The 22,777-nt window shown below is 46.3% G+C and overlaps 1 protein-coding gene across 1 annotated transcript in view; it reads right to left on the bottom strand.

Annotated features, from left to right (window-relative positions):
- The window catches only part of RANBP17 (RAN binding protein 17), a 1,388,837-nt gene that overhangs the window by 1,068,437 nt on the left and 297,623 nt on the right, over positions 1 to 22,777 (bottom strand). Inside the window, exons 6-7 of the mRNA XM_086931437.1 lie at positions 20,523 to 20,627; positions 6,664 to 6,829 (exon numbers count right to left, since the gene is read on the bottom strand). Coding sequence (XP_086787563.1) covers positions 6,664 to 6,829; positions 20,523 to 20,627 — 271 coding nt within the window. The remainder of the gene's footprint in view (positions 1 to 6,663; positions 6,830 to 20,522; positions 20,628 to 22,777) is intronic.

The following is a 22,777-nucleotide window of genomic DNA, read 5'->3' as shown; positions in this document are numbered from 1 at the left end:
ATCCTTTGACCAGGTCGTGGCCTTGCATATCTCCTAAATGATGTTGTAACCCACCAAATTAAGGACCATACATCACTTCAAGACTGTATTCTTTGAATCCCCAAATAAAGCATGAACCAGGTTAACAGAGCGGTACCCCCTCGCAGCTAACTCCCCCCCCCATCCCAGTGGGGTTCCTTGGACTGGGACAAGAAACACCACAGTAATACAAGGCAGTGAATAACATCTCGCTGGAGGCCGATGGACCCTGGATGGGGAGGGGAAGTCGAGGAAACATGGATGCAAACCAACCAGCCACTGAATCCTCCAGGTGAGTGTCTATATAATGTCTAGATCCTTTATGCACGCCACCAACAATGTATCCTTTATTATTGCCTTAGTTTCATACTGTGGCGGGTGCGGATCTTGTGGCGCACCTGCATACCAACTAGCCCCCAAGTTTCCAGTCAGTTCTATGGTTTTGTTGGGGAGGGGCGATAGATGCTTCTTCCGGGGGGGTGGGTGGAGTGCAGGGAGGTGGGAGTTGTGGGAGGGGTTGTTGTTTTTTGGCTTCTATGTTTTTTATTCCAGGTACACTGCCTTGCTTCAACACTTTTGGGAAGCTCCCTTACATGCTTGACGCACAGTACAACTACCTATACTGCTCCTTCTCTTTGAGGCTAGTAGGAAAGTCCTGCCCACGGATTGTTATGATCTTCTGAGACTCAGCCGCACATTGGTCTTAGTGTTCTTACCATGCAGAGTGCCCTAACAGTAATGACATGGAACGTCCATGTCCTACTTAACCGCATTAAGAGGGGGGCCGTCTTCCAATTCTTACAGCAATACACAGGGTGTTCTAAGTGGGTCAGGCGAAAGGGGTTCAGGGGGGTGGCTCTCCTCATACACAAGTCCCTACCGTTGGCTGTCACAAGGTTCGGTTAGCGACCCCCAGGGGAGGTACGTAGTAGTGGAAGGTACACTAGAAGGCTTCATACACAACATTGAATGTTTATGTCCCACCTGCCCTACAATAGTCCACATTGACTGTCATTAAGTACCTGATTGTGTTGCTTACTCCCAGGAGGGCCATCAATAGGGGTGACTTTAATGATATGTAGAAAATTAAAGATTGGTTTAGCTTAAGAGGGGGAGCACAGAGATGCAGTCATAGCCTGGGGGACTGGGTACGAGGATTAGGACTTACTGATGCTTGGCACATATGGCACCCACACATGCTGGAGTACAAACAAGCTTCCACTGCCCATGGGTACCTGTCTTGTATTGACTACTTATTCTTGCCAGAGGACGATCCCCTCCAATGCTCCGGGGCCCAGATTCTGCCCCGTGGTCTATTTGATCAGGTCTCTGTTCTAATTCGTTTTGGAACACCTACTGCGGCCGAAGGCCCAATCTAGCGCCTTAAACGCTTTGTTTTTTCAAAATGAGAAATTCACTGAATTTCTCAGAAACAACATTTCTAGTCTGCTTGGTTTGAATGAGGACTCAGTAAAGTGGGTGGGCACCTTGTGGGAGACTGCAGAGGTTTACATGAGGTAGGTGGCCCGCTCCTATCTTAGGGGCATACAGCGTGACAACATTTCCCAGATTACAAACTTGGAAGCCTCTATCCTGGCTCTGGAGCACAAGGACCCCCAGGCACTTCCTGAGACTGGCAGGTGCCAATCGCAAATTGATAGACAGTCTCTCCAAAAATTTGGTCTGGACAAAGGCTCGCCGGTGTTGGATGGCTTTGACACAGCGAGTATACAAATGGAGGGACAAGTCGGGCAAACTGTTCCACTGGCTCGCCGCGCATCAGGTGACGCCCCCATGATTCCTCGAGTGCATGGAGACTCTAGGTATTGGGCAATGAAATCCCCAGATAATGTTGCATTATTTGCCCAATATTACGAAAACGTATTCGCTCCCCAGCTTTGCCCGGTCCATTAGCTCGAGTCTCCTTAGTTGATGAGCTGCCCTAGCCGCGCCTCTCACCTTTTCAAAGGATGGGGTTGGAGCAGGCCTTCATGGCAGAGGAAGTTGGAGCGGCCTTGTAGGATTTAAATGCCAGCAAAATGCCAGGAGCCAACAGATACCCAATGGAGTTTTATTGCAAACTCAGTACCGACATCGTGCCACCCCTCCTCCGGTTCTTCTACGAAGAAATTAGCAAGGGCAATAAAGCAAGGGCTGCCTCAACCCCACAGTTGACCTTGCCACGACTGTGGTCCTTCCCAAGCCTGGTCGACCTAAGACTACTTGCACAGCATTCAGGCCGATTTTTCTTAATTGTGTAGTTAAGTTCTATGCCAAGATTTTGGATAAAATGATTCTGACTGTTCTCCCTTCCTTCGTCCACCCAGACCAATGTGAGTTTATCCCCCATCAACGGACCAGACATTTCATTCACAGAGTACAAGTGGCACTATCCCGAATCAGGGCACTGGGATGCCCAGCGTTTTCTCCTCCTAATTGACTACGAGACGGCCTACAACACTATTGACTGGACCTTATTGAACCATGGGCTTCCGACCTCACTTTCAAGCCTATGTCAAGGTCCTATATGCTGGGCTAGCTTTTCGGGCATATGTTGCGCTTGTGAGTTAATTGGAGTAAGTCTGTGTTGGTCCCACTCCACGACGATCGGCAAGACGAGGACTGGCAATCTCAGATTCCGATCCATTGGATCAGCTTTCCATACCTAGAGTATTCCGTACATGGCGAGCAGCATTTTGCTGGGCTGGATGGTCGTGAAGACTTACTCTGGAGACCCACAATGGGAGGCCATTGTGATGGCACAGGTGGCCTCTGTGGCTGGCTTCCACGGATGGTACAACATAGGGATCTGAAGGCTTAGCGATGTTTGGGGGCATTTAAAGAGCTTCAGGCAGTTTTCAGAATGCCACCCTCCCAGTTCTTTGGATACCTACAGCTCCGGCAAACCCTATCCACCTACTACACCAGGTACCAGGAAACAGCCCTCTAGAATGTAAGTTCGTAATGGGTAGTTACCACTTTAATTAAGGTGGGGTGGTTCAGTCATTGGTGGTACATGCCCCCACGACACTTGACACCCTGAGACAGAGGTGGGAGGGCTGGATGGGAGAGCTGGATGAAGTGGACTGGAGGGACACTTGTATTGCACTCCTTACTCTGGCAATGTCTGCCAGGCTCTGCCTGGTGCAATTTAAGTTTATTTAGCAGGCCTATCTTATGCCAGTGCACTTGTGGCAGGCTGGCCTTCGTAAGTCTCCAGAATGACAGAGGTGCCGAGCCCCACTCAGTGATTTGTTCCACATGGTTTGGAGCGGTCCTAACATTCAACCCTACTGGGCAACTTACATAGGTACTCTCTCCGCAGTAGTATGTACTCCCATCGACTTGCAAACCTGAATTGCTCTCTTGGACATTATGGAAGACATGGGTGGACCCTGCTGAGATAGAATGCTGGTGGGATGGGTAACCGTAATTGCCAAATGGGACATGGCCCCCCACTGGACAGCTACTACAGCGCCTCCCCTAGAGGTTTGGAAGAGGGGCTTGAACTGATGGTGAAAACTTGAAGAACTTATTTACAAAGCAAGAGGATTTCCCAAGAAATTCTGCAAGGTTTGGTGAAAATGGTGGAATTGCCATGGAATAATGGGCTAATTATCCCTCACTAGTATGCTGTGTGACAATAAGTATTGTGAACAACGTTTGGAGCCAGAACTGTATCCTAAGTTGAAAGCTACCCAGTTCTGTCTTCAAATAGAATGCAGTGTACACTGTTAATGCTTGGTATGCAAAAAAAAATAAAGTGTTTCTATACAAAAAATTTGATAACTTTTGTTTGGGAACTGGTGGAAATATAATGTTTGGTCTTTAAAGAATTGCAAATTAAAATTGTCTTTATTGGTAAGGTCGGGTTTTAAGTCACAATGCTGAATACGCTACTTTTAGAAACTTGGCCTTTTTTTGTCATAATAATTTGGTGCCTGCAGCCTGTGTCACCTGACTGTGATTAGCATGGATGTTGGTTGTTGTGTATTCCTCTCAAACAGTGGGAGAAAGAGGGACTAGGTTTTGCCAGGATGGACAGTCCTGCCAGGATGTGTGGGGTGGAGCTGTTACCTTCCTCACTTACATTTTAAAGGAGCTACCTCAGCACACTCACAAACCGCTTCACAGCAGCATATTATAACCCCAGATCCCTATCAGCCTGGGCAAGGAAAAAGGAAATTCCAGAATCATCAGTGATGAAAACTCTAGAAGTTTCTCCCATTTCAAAACTGGCACCAGCTATAAAAGCAGAACCCTCAGACCCATTCTTCAGTTCACTCCTGGACCTGCAGAGGACCTCCAGAAGGACTGTCTTGTACTTCAAAGCACTGTTCTGCTGCCCGAAGCCTGCTTTCTACTCCAGAGGATTGTCCTGCTGCTACCAGAGGAGTGCCCTGCTGCTTGAGGGCTGCTTCGTACTTCAGAGGACTGCTCTGCTGCTACAAACAGCCCTACTACTTGAATCCTGCCTTGTGTCCTCAGAGGCCTGCCTTGCTGCTTAATCCAAGGACTACCAGACTGACTCCAAGGACTAGTTGGATGGCCTCTACTTTTGAGCTATAAGAAGTTCCAACAACCTTGAATCTGTACCTGAACCCTGCTTGAAGCGACACCTGACCTCAGAGTAGTGCCCACCTAGTCCTGGACCTTTGGAAGTGGTGCTAAATGTGCCCAAATAGCCAAAAAACGACACCTGGGATTTAAAAAATATTCCATTAACAAGTGTACTGACACCATACAGGAGACCGGGACCTACATGCTCCCCGATCTGCCTAAGGTGCATCGCTGGTCAGCCTGAATTTTGGCCTGACTCTGCGGCAGCTCCCTCCATGTTCTTCTTCACAGCACCAAATCTATTTTAGCGGCTTTGTTTCGGAAAGTGTATCCAGCCTCCTTTAGCCCTTGTCGGCTATAGCCTGCAGCTTCGTACAGCTGGAGGTTGTCAACTTCCAAAAAAAGACTAGGTCCGAATGTACAAATCTGCACTGTGACTTCGTCCAGTATCTCCATGATGGTGGCGACTCCTCTTCGGACACCCCCAGCTGCTTTTCCCATTGAACTTAACCATCTCAGACATTTTTGTTCAAAAGCTCTTCCATATCCGAAGGTAAGCGGAAACCGAGTCCAATCCAAATTGTGTATCCAAACCACGCTCCATCACGGTCAACCATGACTTTGTCCCAGTCTTGCGCGACCAGATGCCGTGGTTGGCGCTTTGGTTTTTTCAGGCACTCGTTTTTAATAAAAACTTTTAAAATTCTTAACTCTGGTTCTACTTTTTGAATTATTGCAGTTCTGGTGTCAACTAATCCACTAAATGTTCCACCATGTTTCTAAATTGGTGTGGGATTTATCTTGAGCTGTGTTTTCACTTTATTGCTTTGCATTTCACCTTTATTACTGTTGAGGGTTGCATAAACACTAAATGTATTGCCTATAAGTTAAGGCTTACTGATCTTGTGTCAAGCTATCATAGGGTTAAACACAAGATACTTCAGTGACATTCGTAGTTCACCCTACAGGGGCTGTGATTCCTGCTCTAGAAGGGTTCTCATCTCCCTAAACCAAAAACCCAATTTCCTACCGGGGTTTGGAATACATGCTCAACTAATCCTTGGTCTCTCTGTAGAGGGCGCAGTGCATTGATCTGATGTGGCAACTGCAATCATGATGTTATGCTAAAGTATGTTAAGAAAGGACACAGCTGTTAAAATAAGGAGCGGGGGAAAGTTTAAGAAAATGCAATGCTTGAAGATGAGTGGGTGTTTTGGGTGTGCATGGGAGGAATGCTGAAGTGCAGGGGATGCAAGGAAGTATGTGGAGGAGAGTGTGAAAAGAGGGTGTTGAAGAAGAAAATGATGAGGTGTAAGATATGCAGATTCAGGGTGTCAAAGATATGAGGACCAAGTGTCTGCAGAAAAGAGTAATGTGAAGAAGTAAACCGGGATGATTGATACACTGCACAGATTACTTCCCCTTTCTATACACCATATTAATGTTTAAGTAATGTCTAATTCATAGACTGGCAAATATGACTTATTGCACATGTGTTCAGTGTTCATGATCGCCCAAAGTAGGTGGCCTCACCAGTTTTATCTGTGATCCCGAGTGTGTCCCCCTCCCTTATAAATATAATCTAGAGATACCACTGTAGCTAGGTGTCAGGAAGTGAATGCGTATGGAAAGTGAAAGTGGAACTGGCTTCCTGTCCCTCATTGGCTGCGGGGGTTAGATTGGTTGGTGAAATCATGAGGGACTTTCCATAGACAGTCTCTGGAAACTGGAACTCTCACTCACCCAGGCGGCAAAGAAGCCCAAGTTGATCAAATTATACATTTTTGTACATAACCCTAGTGGTTAGCTATACTGCTGCCAGTAACCTACGAATGGCAGTAGGACATAGAAGGAAGGGAGAGAAGGGGCTTCCTCTCATGCACTTCCAGATGTCAGAGAGGTGGATATGAGAACTGCAGCTGCTTCAGGATGTACACACCCTCAACCTTTAAGGATTCAATTTAGAGCTCTCTTGTTTACAATCCGTCATGCAAGAAAATGGCCAGCATCTTCATTGTTCAATGTATTTTAAAATAACAGTACATTGATCAACTATTAGAACGTTTACAAAAATCAATAACTTACTTGTTCTCCAGGTTGTTGGAATTTGCACAGTGCATAGATCATCTGCAGATTCATCTGCCGAGCTGCCAATGAAGTCAAAGCTAAGACAATTGAGGACAAGTTTAAGAAGATGCATTACCAGGCCCTGCTGGCTTTGGTCCTGAAGATTTAATGGCTTTGCCAGTATCTAAAAGTAAAAATGCAGAAACGAAAATATGTATATTTAATAAGGCATCTTAGAGACCCATACTGATGTGCAATGTATGTTTTGCCACTGCCAACTAGTTCTTAAATCCATATTAGCACAATCAATAAACTGTCTTGCATCACAGGTTACTGCACATGCATAATAACAGAATACAGTGGGGACGTTTGCTACTGAGGAACAGCAGTACGCTTACCTTCATTGTCCCAGCGACTACGGATATACAGAGGAACGAATAAGCCAAAGGTAGGTTCTAGTGGGGTTATTTCAAATGGATGGATGCGTGCTAATGAAAGGAAGAGATCACCTGGACTTCAATAGTTTGTATTAGCCTGTTATAATCTTTGAAACGTGATATAAACACATAAAGATTGACATATCCTAGGTAGGGCATGTGTGTTATAGTTACCGGAACATATGTAATGGCTGAACATTACAACAAATGTGATTCTAAAGTCCTACACATGCCTTGTGGCCAAGGAGCTGTCACCTGGCTTGACCTGAAATGATCGGTGGCTGAAGCCTTTCAATCCCAGTTTAACTCATCTCTGAGTGGGAACCTACCCAGTCACCTCAACCCTATGTCTGCCACCTACTACCAACTTTCATTAAGGATTTTGCCGCACTGACCAGCCCAATAGCCGAGGTTAACAAAGAGGCAGAACACAGTCAAACAGTCTATGAGGAAATATTCATCATTATCCAGTTTCCTTAGACATATTACAGGAAGCATTGTCCTCTATTATACACGAGAAAGGGAATTCACGTAAGATGCAAAATAGGCTTTGCTGGTATTTGGCGATTGCAATATTCTGAATATACTTTTGCTCTTTTCACTTGATAGTGAAAAGGGGTACCAATCCACCCATTTAAGATGGAAACCCTGAATCAGCGTAGGTGGCCGAACTCCTTGCAGGGCATGGGTAGGACTGTAAGACTATCCCAGGTCATGAAATGGGCTCAGGGTGAGAAAGGATCGAGGACACCCCTCAGGAGTCTGAGACAAATGTGCATCTACAACCACGCTGCAAGCTACCTCAGCTGACAGAGCTGTTCCTTTACCATCCAGAGCAGTCTCTAGGAGACGCCATCAAACCAGAAGCCTGAAGGCCACTGACAATGTAAACAAGCACTGGAAATGCAATAGGTCTCGCATTTGTTTGAGTTAGAGCTATTTACATTGTAAATGGCAATGTCTTTTACCTATGTGTTATGAAGTGTATGTATGCAGTGAGTAGTGGAATTATGTGGGTTGGATTGGATTAGTTAACTGTGTAATTGTGTGACATGGATTTGTGTAGAGGAATTATGTGGCATGGACTGTTGTGTAATTATGTGGATGGTATTTATATGCCATTGAGGGTAGTGCAATTATGTGGAGTGGGGTTTTGCGTTATGGAGTGTGGTTATATGGAATGGTATTTTGTATTGTGGAGTGGTGTGTAGAGGAGTTTAATTATGTGGTGTGCTGTTGAATTTTGTGACATAATATGAAATTGTGAGGTGTGGATTGGATGTATGTGGTGTGTTGTGTAATTGTGTTGAGTTGTTTTATGTGATTTGGTGTCGAATTATGTGCTGTGGATTGGAAATGTGTGGAATTGAATTGTGTTGCGTGGAACTGTGTGGATAGCTTTGCCTTTTTTGTAATGAAAAAGAACAAATAGGTAGGAATAAGCTCCAGCTCTGAGTGTTTGGGAGTGTAAAATAAAAGAAAGAGAGTTAGAGCTATTGGTGGTGTAAATGTAAATGTTTCTTGCCTATGTGTTATGGAGTGGAATGAATGTATGTGGTGTGTAGAGGAATTATGTGAGTTGGATTGGAATTGTTAGCTGTAGTGTTCTGTGGCATGGAATTGTTTGGTGTGGAATGGATTTGTTTAGTGGAATTATGTGGCATGCTGTGCAGTAGCCAGATGATCACAGCACATGTCAGCGGCAAGCGTTTACCTGACTAATCCAGGAAGCATCAGACAGGTCAGTGTGTTAAACAGTGAACAAAGGAGCATGTCAGATAGCATTGTCAAGGAGGAGTGAAGTCTAGGAATGCATTTATACAGCATATGCTGTTGGAATCTGTGACAGCTCAACCATGGCTAACCGAGCTCTAAATTTAGGTTTACATTTATATTGATTATGTCGCAACAAACAAGCACGTATTCTACAGGACAATGAATAAAACATCGAATTGCTTGAGTACCAGCTGCATTTTCATATTGTATATGGAACAAAGAACCTTTAGTTGTAGGCACATTTGTTTCCATTTTATGTTGCTCTTATTTTGATGTTCATTGTAAGGTGCTGGGTACCAATGCAGTGTTTCACCCCAACTATATGGAGCATGAAGACTCACAAACCAATTCACCCATTCACAGATTTGGCGCCAGTGGTGCACTCATCCTTTCATCCTCCTATGGTCCAGAGATGAGTGCTGGTAGGTAACACTCATATGTTTAAAAATGCCCGATGGCGCTATCATTGAAACAAGCTTCACAAAATGCACCATAATAATTCAGAATTTGATGCATCATGCCTTACCGTACGTAACTTCTGTGTATTAGCACTGTTTTGTGTGTTAACCACCTAATTTGTGTTTTCCCGTTACACTTTTAAAATGAGAGCATACATCCTGTGAGAAGAAAAAATACCCACCAGGGTGTGTGCCACAGGGAGTTAATTGAAACAGGAGACCCGCGTAAGAATCCTGCTTACTCTAAGTGTACAAATTGTGTGACTTTGTGCAGGTCACTATCTCTGCTAGTTTCACAGTTGCCTTACCTGCAAAAATGTTTGCATGCCAACCAGAGCGTCGGTAACATACAGTGCTTCACATCTTCTGTTTATTAGAGAAGGTGCGCACAACACTCAAAAAAGCAAGGCACATGTGCCTGCGGTGCAATGTCAAAAGAAGGAAGGTGGCATTGCAGGATGAGCTGTTATGGCTGCAGCCAGTTGCCTGCAGCAACCTTTTGACATGGTCTGGGCTGGCAGAGCGTGGGGAGCTAAGAGCACCAAGCATAAAGGTGGTGCCAGGGCCCAGGGCAAAACAGGGCCCACACCTCCTTTCCTTCCTCTAGCATGCACACACATACCATCAAGCATGAAAGAGACCTACTATCGCCAGGTGACTGTCTCTATCAACCAGCGACCCCACCATCTAGCATGCAGCAGAGCAGTGGAGGCAGATCAGCTGCTGTGGGGGAGGAAGGGAGATGGGCAGGTCTGATACCTGCACAGCGGGGAATCACAGTGGACCCTGTGGCTCTAGAGCTGATCCTGAGAGAGGCTGAGCCCAGACGACAACGAATGTGTGGTCTCCCTAAGCAGGCAGCTGTGCTGGGAGGAGCGTAGAACAGGCAGGCAGGTTTTTTGTGGTGGTGGGAGGGAGGGTATTAGAAAGGGATCTGCAGCGCCAAAACTGCAAGTAATAGATAAAGCACAGCGTTCTTGAAACGGGCACCACGCTGACAGTTATAGTATGTTGCAAGGTATTTTAACAAGGATTTTGGTCACGGCTTTACTGCGTGCGCGTTTTATGCGACCACCGCATCACGCACCCACAGCCAGGCAGGGGCCGGTGTAACCAGTGGTGCGCGCACACCACAGAGGAGCGGGGGCGAGGGAGCCTGTTGTCTGTTCCGCGCTGATGTGCGTAACAGACACCGGTGGGACTGGGCGGAGAAAAGGCGGGACATGCGCCCACCTTTGCCCAATTGAGTGCCTTATTTTTAGGAAAAAAACACGCTAAAGCCAATGGCAGCGGGCGAAAGCAAAACCACACGCACAAGTGTGTGGTCAGCTTTCAGAACCCTATAGAAAAGGTCTCGCGCTGCGCAAGCAATGCTGCGCACTGTAACGCTAGGCACGAGACCTAAAAAGATGCAAATGTTGGCAGTTCGGTTTCGATTACGAGTGAAAGTGCAAGTAGGTGGAAGCGGATAAGTCGTGTCTAGAATGACTGCTTTCACAAACTGGTAAATTACACCAAGACGGCATGCATCTCTGAACTCTGATCCAAACTGATTGCTTGGCAGGAGAACACCTTACACTCCAAACTCTGTCCTGTTTCGACCAAGTACTTAAAATGTGGATACTTCTAATATGTAGTGGAACATTACTCTAGCTTGCTGATGGGTGTGATTAAGACATATTCCTTGTCCATAGGCAATTTTTCATTTTCTAAACCCCTTTCTTCCTCTTCACCTCTAAGTAAACCTGCAGACATTTTTATGTAAACCAGAAGTCTATAGTCCAGTCTATAAGCCTACCTCATGTGTTCTTAAAGTGGCATGAAGATGGTTCTCTAATCCACTTTAATGATATTCAGTGGACACTCTCTTTCTTGATCCCACCAATGGAAAATCTTGCAGCTAAACATGACCACTGCTGCTGGCCTAAGAATGAACTCTTGTATAATCTCTACTTCTTGCATATACCTTACACAGCAATATGCAGAACAGGGTCCGTAGCCATCCAGAAAATAGCTGCAAATAGCAGCAGAGCAGCAAAGATTATGATCAATCAGTCATCAATCCCCCACTGAAGGTGCACCTATAATAGAAATGCCATTTTTAAGAGATGTTCACCCTTGAGGCCAACTTATCGGACTGTGACCCGGTACCAAAAGTGCAAGAAACATAGCCCAGCGGTACATCGCGTTTTGAACTCAGTTACTGTAATCCCAGCTAATTTGTCACAGCTAGCCATGCCAGTCAGAAAACAAATAAAACCAAAAAAAAATAAGTAAGATTTCAAAGCTTTCTGGAATTTTAGTAAGTCTGGCACAAGACGGAGTGCCTACGGCAGCTTGTTCTAGGCCTGGGCAGCGACCACAGAAAAGGCCTTGCACCATAGGCGTATTTTACATAACTGTGGAGTGGTAATCAGACCAGCAGAATACGACCATAGTAGTTTGGAGGGGCAGTATCTTTAAAACAGGTCTGAGAGGTAGGAGTGTTTACTGGCAGCTCCCAACCTTCTGGGCATCATGCTCTTTACTTCACACACTGCATCTCAGTAACTGCAGACAAAGTAAACTGCCTGATTAACAACTTAAAAACCACACTGTAATTTAAGGAAATAGGATGGTGGCTGCCCTGCCAGGATCCAAGCTCGCTCAGTTGCATTTTAATCTGAAACAGTAGAACAACTGACCTTAAAAAGTACACTTAGAGACTATTCAAACAGGTTGTTCACTTCTCAACTTGCAAAAACTTGGAGCATTTATAAACAAGCATTTGCAATGCAATAGGTCTCGCATTAGGAAAGTTTGAGCTATTGGTATTGTAAATGACACATTTTTTATTTATGTTTTGTTTTTGAAAATAGTGAAATTAATAGCTTTGTCATTTACAATGCCAATAGTTATAACTTTGGCAAATGTGACACATATAGCATTTGTAATGCAATATGTGTTGTATTTACGTGACTTACATGTACTGATATTACAAATAACAATGGCTTTTAATTTTTTCAAATAATTAATACTTAAATAAAAGTTATTGTAATTTATAATGGCAATAGCTTAAACTTTTGTAAATAACTTTTGTGAAGATTATGTTCAGTGTATTTTATTGTGACGAAAATCCAAGAACAGAAGTGAAATATTAACATCTTTTTGTTACATTTGTAATAAAGTTCGAAACATTGAGAGATCATATTTGTACTAGTTGTTGTTGAATGGTTGCACAGATTGATGCTGTGGTGGTGCTGAGTGATGTTGTGGTGGCGAACGAGTGATGCTGTGGCGTTCAGTGATGCTGTGGTAGGGCATAGTCATGTTGTACTGCCCCTGAGTGATGCTGTGGTGGTGCTGAGTGATGCTGTATGCTATGCTATGTTTTGTTTTGCTATCCTATGTTTTGTTTTGCTATGTTTTGCTATCCTATGCTTTGATTTGTTATGCTATGATGTGTTTTGTTATGCTATGCTATGTTTTGTTATGCTATTCTGTTTTGCTATGCTATGCTTTGTTATGCTATGCTATGTTTAGTTATGCTATGCTATGTTTTGTTGTCTTTTATTATGCTATGTTTTGTTTTGCTATGCTATGTTTTGTTGTGTTTTATTATGCTATGCTTTGTTTTGCTATGCTATGTTTTGTTGTTTTTTGTTAAGCTATGCTGTTTTGTTGTGTTTTACTGTTTTGTTATGCTATGTGTTGTTGTGTTTTGTTATGCTATGCTTTGTTATGTAATGCTGTTTTTTATGCTATGCTATGTTTTGTTTTGCTATCCTATGCTTTGTTTTGTTATGCTATCCTATGTTTTGTTGTGTTTTGTTATGCTATGCTATTTTTTGCTGTGTTTTGCTATGCTATGCTTTGTTATGCTATGTTTTGTTATGCTATGCGATGTTTTGTTGTGTTTTATTATGCTATGCCTTGTTTTGCTATGCTATGTTTTGTTATGCTACGTTTTGTTATGCTATGCTTTGTTATGCTATGCTATGCTAAGCTTTGTTTTGTTATGCTATGCTATGTTGTGTTTTGTTATGCTATGCTATGTTTTGTTATGCTTTGCTATGCTATGTTTTGTTATGTATGCTATGTTTAGTTGTGTTTTGTTATGCTATGCTTTGTTGTGTTTTGCTATATTTTGTTATGCTATGTTTTGTTATGCTATGCTTTGTTTTGTTCTGCTATGTTTTGTTGTGTTTTGTTATGCTATACTATGTTTTGTTATACTATGTGTTGTTTTGCTATGCTTTGTATGCTATGTTTTGTTATGCTATGTTATGTTTTGTTGTGTTGTGTTATGCTATGCTATGGTTTGTTGTGTTGTGCTATGCTATGTTTTGTTTTGTTATGCTATGCTAGTTTTTGTTTTGCTATCCTATGCTTTGTTTTGTTATGCTATGCTATGCTTTGCTATCCTATGCTTTTTTTTGTTATGCTATGCTATGCTGTGTTTTGTTATGCTATGCTATGTTTTGTTATGCTATGCTGGTGAGGGTGGGTGTGAGTGTGTGAGAGGGTGTGTGAGGGTGAGAGGGTGTGTGAGGGTGAGAGGGTTGTGAGGGTGGGTGAGGGGGTGAGGTTGAGGAGGTGAGGGTGTGAGGGTGAGAGGGTGTGTGAGGGTGAGAGGGTTGTGAGGGTAAAGGTGTGTGAGGGTGAGGGGGTGAGGGTGAGGAGGAGAGGATGAGGGTGTGTGAAGGTGAGGGTGTGTGAGGGTGAGAGGGTGTGTGAGGGTGAGGGTGTGTGAGGGTGAGAGGGTGTTAAGGGGTGTGTGAGGGTCAGGGGGTGTGAGGGTCAGGGGGTGAGGGTGTGTGAGGTTGTGTGAGGGTGTGTGAGGGTGAGAGGATGTGTGAGGGTGAGGGGGTGTGAGGGTGAGGGGGTGTGAGGGTGAGGGTGAGGGGGTGTGAGGGTGAGGGTGAGGGGGTGTGAGGGTGAGTGAGGGTGTGTGGGGGGGTGGGGGTGAGGGGGTGTGAGTGGAGGGTGTGTGAGGGGTGTGAAAGTGAGAGGGGTGTGAAAGTGAGAGGGGTGTGAAGGGGAGGGGGGGTGAGGGGGAGTGAGGGGGAGTGAGGGTGTGTGAGGGTGAGAGGTGTGTGAGGGTGAGGGGGTGTGAGGATGGGTGAGGGGGTGAGGGTGTGTGTGTGGGGGTATGGGTGAGGGGGTGTGGGTGAGGGGGTGAGGGTGTATGTGTGGGGGGTGTGAGGGTGTGTGTGTGTGTGAGAGAGAGAGTGTGTGAGGGTGAGAGTGTGTAGGGGGTGTGAGGGTGAGGGTGTGTGAGGGTCGGTGAGGGTGTGTGAGGGTGGGTGAGGGGGTGTGAGGGTGAGGAGGGGAGGGGGTGTGATGGGGTGTGAGGGTAAGCGGGTGTGAGGGTGAGGGGGTGTGAGGGTGAGGGGGTGTGAGGGTGTGGGGTGTGGGGGTGTGGGGTTGTGAGGGTGAGGGGGTTTGGGGTTGTGAGGGGGTGAGGGTGAGGAGGTGTGAGGGGTGCGATTGAGGGGGGGTGAGGGTGTGTGAGGGGGTGTGAGGGTGGGTGAGGGGGTGTGTGAAGGTGAGGGTGAGAGGGTGTGAGGGTGAGTGAGAGGGTGTGAGGGTGAGAGGGTGTGAGGGTGAGAGGGTGTGAGGGTGAGTGAGAGGGTGTGAGGGTGAGTGAGAGGGTGAGGGTGAGTGAGAGGTGAGGGTGTGTGAGGGTGAGAGGGTGAGGGTGTGTGAGGGTGAGAGGGTGTGTGAGGGTGAGGGGTGTGTGAGGGGGAGGGTGAGGGGTGTGTGAGGGGGTGGGTGAGGGTGTGTGTGTTGGCGAGGGTGTGTGTGAGGGTGAGGGTGTGTGTGAGGGTCTGTGTGAGGGTGAGGGGGTGTGAGTGGGTGTGAGGGTGGGGGTGTGAGGGTGAGGAGGTGTGGGTGGGTGAGGGTGTGGGGGTGGTGAGGGGGTGTGAGGGTGTGTGAGGGTGGGTGAGGGTGTGAGGGTGAGTGAAGGTGTATGAGGGGGTGTGAGGGTGTGTGTGACGGTGAGGGTGTGTGTGAGGGTGAGGAGGTGTGAGGGTGAGGGCATGTGAGGGTGAGGGTGTGTGTCAGGGTGAGAAGGTGTGAGAGTGAGGGGGGGTGAGGGTGAAGGGGTGTGAGGGTGAGAGGGTGTGAGGGTATGTGAGGGTATGTGAGGGTGAGTGAGGGTGGGTGAGAGGGCGTGTGAGGGTGAGAGGGGGTGAGAGGGTGGGTGAGGTTGGGTGAGAAGGTGAGTGAGGGTGTGAGGGTGAGAAGGTGTGTGAGGGTGAGAGAGTGGGTGAGGGTGAGAGAGTGGGTGAGGGTGTGTGTGAGGGTGAGGGGGTGTGTGAGGGTGAGGGGGTGGGTGAGGGGGAGGGGGAGTGTGAGGCAGTGTGAGGGTGAGGGGGTGTGAGGGTGAGGGGGTGTGAGGGTGAGGGGGTGTGGGGGAGGGTGAGGGGTGTGGGGGAGGGGGAGGGTGTGGGAGGGTGAGGGTGTGTGAGGGTGTAAGGGTGAGAGGGTTGTGAGGGTGAGGGGTTGAGGGTGAGAGGGTGAACAAGGGTGGGTGAGGGGGGAGGGGGAGGGAGTGTGGGGGAGGGGGTATGAGGGTGTTTGAGGGTGAGGGTGTGTGAGGGTGAGGGTGTAAGGGTGAGAGGGCTGTGAGGGTGAGGGGGTTGAGGGTGAGAGGGTGAATGAGGGTGTGTGGGGGTGAGGGTATGTGAGGGTGAGGGTGTGTGAGGATGAGGTGGTATGAGGGTGAGGGTGAGTGAGGCTGGGTGAGGGTGAGGGAGTGTGAGGGTGAGGGTGTGTGTGGGTGTGAGGGTGAGTGAGGGTTGTGAGGGTGAGTGAGGGTTGTGAGGGTGAGGGGGTGAGTGTGGGTGGGTGAGGGGAGTGAGGGTGTGTGAGGGTGAGGGTGTTTGAGGGTGAGGGGGTGTGAGGGTGTGTTAGAGTTGTGAGGGTGAGGGGTGAGTTTGGCTATGGGAGGGTGTGTGAGGGTGAGGGTGAGGGGAGTGAGGGTGTGTGAGGGTGTTTGAGGGTTGTTGGACCGGCCTGGTGGCGTGGCCTGACCCCTCCCCGCATGGCGGGTCCCGGACTACTGCTACCCCTGTTCCCCGGACAAGAGCCGCACCTTCAACCCTCCGGGTCAACCCCAGCTCTTCCCCGACGGAACTCAGACTCGCATCCGCAACCTTCTCGGCTGGCCCGGGCCCTTTCCCGAACCACCGTCCCCGGCCCAGCCGCCATCTTGAACCCTCCACGACCAGGCCTCGTGGCCTCGGGTCGACCTCCGCCTCAGGCCCAGCCAAGCCCCGACATCAAGGCACCACCATCCACCCAGGGGGTAACGAGACCACTTGGCGAGTCAATGGGAGAAGGAGTGTCGATGGCTCCCCTCCGCCTGGTTTCGATCGCCCCCAGCCTCCCTGGGCGCTGGCTCCACCCCCCTGCTGGGTGTCTGGACTCCCTCATCCCGGACCCCCCGACCTCCAAGTGCGAGGGTCCGGACATCAAAGGGCGCCAGACCTATAACTGGGGTAGCTCCAGAGCAGGAAGGCAGTTGTATCCTGGAGTCGAGAGACACCTAGACGAACTCATCCCTGGAGGCCTGCTGGCGCTGCCACAGCTCCTTTTCGTGAACCATCTTTGAAGGCCTGCTGGCGCTGGCGCGGCTCATCCTCATGAACCATCTTTGAAGGCCTGCTGGCGCTGCCGCTGCTCATCCTCGTGAACCATCTTTGAAGGTCTGCTGGCGCTGCCGCGGCTCATCCTCGTGAACCATCTTTGAAGGCCTGCTGGCGCTGCCGCGGCTCATCCTCGTGAACCATCTTTGAAGGCCTGCTGGCGCTGCCGCGGCCCCTACTTGAGAACCATCCAGCTCGAGGATTGAGAGCTGTACGCCCGATACCCCTGTACCAGACCGGTACCAAGACTGTCCCGCTACCCTTTCCCCCAGAGACTAGAATCAAAGGGATCACAGTATCCTGTTCCTACTGTATCGTCAAGTATAACCTGCTTAAGATTATCGATAAAAGTGTGCAGAACCTATCTTTGTGTGGCGTCCATCTGTGGGGGGGTAGTTGCTCGTCCGTACGATCTGAGGAGAGGGCCCTCGCCAGGAGGCCTCTCCCCCTTGCTCGGCTGACCCTCAGGGTCCCCGTCTAACAGCTTAGAAAACAAGGCCTCAAGTGAGAGCAATAAAAGAACAAGCTCTCGGCATTGCTGTGGCGGGGGCGGGATAGCGTATTCCTTTCAAGTCTGATGCGGGGGTGAGGGAGCAAATGGTGAGCGCGCGTCCGGCGCACATGCACTGGCCATAATCCGCATTCCAAAGCCCTCTGGCAGCCTTTCCTGGAACCCCTACATAAGTGTCGCCAGAGCAATGCGCAAGCGCATTGGCTCAGGCGAGACCTAAAAAGCAGGCGTAGGTTGCATCAGGCAGGAGGTTGTGGACGGTCTTGCACTAGCAGTGAGGCAGCAAAAGGTCATACAGTGCATTTGGGCCATTGTCGAGAGCCCCCCTTTAGAGGTGCAAGAGGTGGGTGGTGAGGAGAGGTGTGTGGTGAGGAAAGGTTGGTTGAAGGTGACTAGTAGTGAGCGCAGGACGTTCTGAAGGGTGACGAGCATAAGCATGAAAGTTGATGTCAGCATTGTTCTGTGCTGTACGCTCGCACAGATTTTCCTACTAGGCTATGAAAACTGTATAACATGATTTGTGTACTGCTCAATAATTCATGCCAAAGGTTTTTTTTTTATTTACAGTTGACTTTTAGCAAAGATGCTGAACAGATGGTGTAAGAAAGTGTAGGACAGGTACAACAGCTCCATGTGGCTTAAGTAATCTATAAAATTAGGGTGAGGGTAATGGGTTTATGTGGGCCGCCCAGGGCAACATCTTGAGGCACAAAGAAAACTAGAGGGGCATCTCTCGAAATTGAAGCCTGCAGCACTACACGGATGAATTGCACCCAATCAACGCTCAGGGTGATGTCACGCCGCTCCAGAGAGAAACGTGCCAAGAGATAGTTCTGTCGGCTAATGCACCTGCTGCGTGTAACCTGAACGCCTCCGGTTGAAATCTTGCCACAAAAAAAACTATGCTTCGGGCTGGTGGTGGCTCTGATATTTACATTTCTGTGATACCACGAGTCAGCTTCCTAAAAGTAAGGTAAACAAGGTCTTCAAGATGCAGTCAATCAACCCTACCTCCCCCGTGCAGTTTATAAACCTACTTCACAGCAGCGTGCAAAGGGCTGCGTTTATAAACTGCATGCAGGGGGCTGTGTGTGTGTGTATGTGGGGGGGGGGGTTGTTAACCTTACTTATGGCCGATTACTCATTTATGTGAGGGAACTTTTTATGTAGCACATATTGCAGACTGAACGCTTCTAGGCACATGTTTGACTCACCAAGGACCACAAATCACTCTAAGCCATGGGCCAGGCGGGCTCAGTAGTAACATGTTAAGTTTTGTTATTTTAAGTTCTGCAAGCCTTGTTTTATTGGTTTGTTTGCCTGCTTGTAAAACACACTGAAAACTGCATCATGTATCAGAGCCTAGTGAAAGTGACATATTCACATTAATTCCAGAGACTGCAAACAAAGATTCTAACTGCAGAAGTAACCGCCGCTGACTAGGAAAAAGATGATACAAATTTAAGACGTAAAAAGAAGAAGAAAAAATTCACCTCCATTGATGACCACATGTTTGGACTTCTACGTTAGAGACAGGTCCATGCTGTACATTGTGGTTCACTGCGATTTAGCAGCTCAATATTTGCAGCCTTAATTATTTTTTGATCAACAGGCCTGAATTCAATGCCTTGCAGCTGGTAAATGTTCAAAAAAAGCGAATGAAAAGGATTTCTCAGCGGAAGAGCAAGATATACTATACTGTAGGAGGTTTTAATTCTTTGGAAGCAGGATAAATCTTCCCACACCAACCAAATTCAAAGGAACTTTAACAAGTGGTGCACGCGCACACATATGCTTCCTATTATCGCGGCCCATGTCTGGGCACGATAATTTAAAGCATATGTCAGGAAATGCGCGTAATAGACACCAATAGGCCAGGGGCGGAGCTATGCGCCCGCTTCTGGCCTATTGGTGTCTATTTTACAGAACAGCAAGCAGTGAAAGGCCAATAGCAGGCCGCAAATGGAAACTCACACGCACGAGCCAGAGGAATTTGCAGGTCCTTCTTTAAACCCCGTACAAAAGGGCTCTTTGCTTCGCGAGCCCTAAAAATTTAACAAACGTTTACTTTAAAACAATAGATGGATTCCCTGCCCCTGCCTTCTGCGTGTACATATAGGAAAAAGACTGAAGGAAGCCTGTTATTTGTGACAGCAGTAAATGCTTAGAGAGTACAAGAGGTATGAGTGACAAAGCTCTAGGCTCTATTTTCTCAAAGGAAATATGTTCGTGATTGTGAATAGAAACTGAAAAACTGATATTAAGCTATATTCAGACATAGTTCCAGATCACTGTTACAGACAGAGTACAACAGCTATATTTGCAAATTACAATCCCACCCGTCAAATATATTATAAAGCAAAGCATCCCCGCTAGATTTCAGTCATGTCACTGCAGTTTTTCTCTTGAAGTACAGCCAGAGTGGGTCTCAGAGGTTCTTTAGGCTGGTTGATGGTGGGTGACATTTGGGCATAACAAGCTACCAAATCATTGCAAAAGGCTGCACTGCACAACCAATCTTTATCAGCGGTGGAGGACCTCTCAACCAAGCCATAACTACCCCTCCGATAAGCCAACAAAAGTAGCAGAGACGCCAATCTACGCTCAGGTCCACCAAAGTCAGCAGGGTGTCCCAAAAGAGCTACTTAAGGGGTCAAATGTGTAGGCTGACCCAAAATGTATGCCAATTTGTCCTCCACGTCAAACCAAAAAAGCATAAATGGCTGGGCAAAGTCAGGCCAAATGTAGGACTCCCACTGGATTGGTTAGGCATCTTTGTCACTGAGCATCTGAGGTTGTGTCAAATTTAGATATTAATTTACGAGTGCAGTAGAGACAGTTTAGAGACCTGAAATGCAAACGTTTATGCTTGTAGTACAAAGAGATGAGCTTAAGCTAAGCATATCAATACAGCCATGTTTCTTAAGGGTCTCTTATCCGAGATCAGGCTCCCATATTCAGATGTGTTGATATATCCTATAAAGAAATGCAGCATGTTGCAATAAAGACAATGTAGTGGCGCTGTATTTCCTAAGAATCAAAAATAAATGCTGTGTTTTACCTCTTTTAGAAGAGAGCACGCTAACATTACAATATCCTTCAAAGAGGAGTCACGGAATGAGGTAGCTATTTTACGATGTTTCGACGACGGCCTTGAATAATCAACCTAAAAATAAAAAATAAAATGAAAGAATTAGAATAAACATTAATGCATTCACAATACAATGACGAGAAAATCATAGAAAAGAGTATATTTTCGTTATTTGAGGAGATTATCTGTGAAGTTAGACGTCTGCAAAATCCTTTCAAATATGTCATTCTGGGTAATCTCAAAAAAGAGCAGCATGGTGACAGATGGAAGAAGAAAATGGTACTTATCTGTAACCGTGGTTCAGCATTAGAAATAGATGTTTGCTCTGGATTTTTGTTTAATACATTTTGCCTACCATTTGTGAATGAACAGCAAGAGATTAGAGAAGACAAGCAAACTCAACATGGAGACCTTGTGAGAATGTAAGGCGGAAGGCATAACTTCAATGACATATTTTAAATGAGAACATTTGAAAAAGAGTACTACAACAAATAAAAAACTTTCAAACAGATACTCAGATGGTTCACTTGGAGAACACTAGAAACTCAATCAAAACCACAAAACTTGCACATTGGGTAAATGCAATCAGGTTTCGGTAAATAGCACGTGATAAATAACACTGGTTATCAGTTTTTACGGCATACCGTAGGATTTGTATTTAACACAGGTGAAATACCAAATGTGTGCTAATTAAAGCATGTGGTAAATAGCACACCCAATAAATAGCAAAGGCACAACATATAAGGAAGTGCTAATTTTCCTGGACTGAGTACATAAATCCCTAGAGAGCGGAAACATCCACAGCAACACATAGAACAAACTCATGACACCTCCAAAGTACATCAACAATGTCGTCCTATGTGGAAGTGTACAGGTATTTATTTTGTGGGGACAAAGTACATTGAAACAAGGCACACTAAATCCATTGCTATCCTCTGATATTGCTGTCATCACAAGCAGAAACCTACCAAGATCTTCTATCATGGATCCCAACACTGATAGGAAGTACAAGTTTACGGATCCTGAGCTGCAGGTCCTGACCAAGGAGGTGGTAATACATCATGATTGTCAAGTCCAACAAGTCATGTTGAAAATACCACCACAAACAAAAAAGAACATGTCCATGGATGGAAATAATAGACAAAATCAATACTCTGTCAACATTCCCACATTATGTTAAGAACATTAAAATCAGGTCCCAAACCTTGAGATGCAAGGTACTTCAGTTAGTTGTCAAGCACAAATACTAACAAATGGCAACTGGTGGTAGTTCTCCAGCTCAGCTCTACATCAAGTAATGGGGAAAAAACATTATGACCATTCTCAACATGTCTAGTGTGGAAGATGTGAAAGAATGGTCATGGTCAGAAGAATTGAAAGTAAGAGACATATAAGAGTTGTAATGGAAGTACAGGTGATAGTTAAAAAGGTGACTCGCTGAGAATCCTCATCATTGTGACATGGATCCATGTATGTGATGCCATGTGTGGTAATAACTCTCTAATGGTGCTGTTGACATGTATTGAGATTGGACTTCAACAACCATAATGCACTGTAATCTTCATGAGTGGTTGATTTGTCTGCTCAGTAAGTTTCTAGTGAAGTGAAATGGAAGTGTGAACTGAGGCAATCAGCGTGTGAGAGTTTCACCTAAGCATGACTGTTTATGTAGGTCTAAGCCTGTGTGCAGCTGTGTGCGTGATTTTATTTTTTTGTCCCAAACAGTGCCTGTGCTGTGTTCTTTTTACATTATTGTGTTTATACTAGCTTTTTTGTACCATCTTACAGCTTTTCTTTCATTAACTAAACTTTAAGGAATTTTTACCACCTGCTTTTGACTAGAGGTATTTTAATGTGGAAATTCCCACTTGTAACTGGGTATTATTTGGCACATGTTATCATTTGCATGTGGCAAATATCACATGCAGTAAATAGTGCAATTCGACTACAGACATGTGGTATTTAGCAGATGTGATAAATACCACATGGAGCTTTGAACTTGTGATCAGACGAGTCTGAAAATGCATGTGCTATTTACCCTGGTATGCTGTAAGTACCACAACATCTAACTCATATCAGGGCCTACATAGTGCACCCAAATCATTAAAGGATTTCCACTGCTCTGCAGACAACCATGACTCCATCCTGTAACCAGTATCACTTCTGGAAACTCTTAGGATCTCATATAGAATCTCCTTCCACTCGGCTGCCGGACTCAGAATCCC

This window comes from Lissotriton vulgaris, chromosome 7, assembly GCF_964263255.1.
Source record: "Lissotriton vulgaris chromosome 7, aLisVul1.2, whole genome shotgun sequence".
Taxonomy (NCBI): domain Eukaryota; kingdom Metazoa; phylum Chordata; class Amphibia; order Caudata; family Salamandridae; genus Lissotriton; species Lissotriton vulgaris.
Note: the sequence above shows the minus strand (reverse complement) of the source record. Positions and strands in the feature narration are given on the sequence as shown.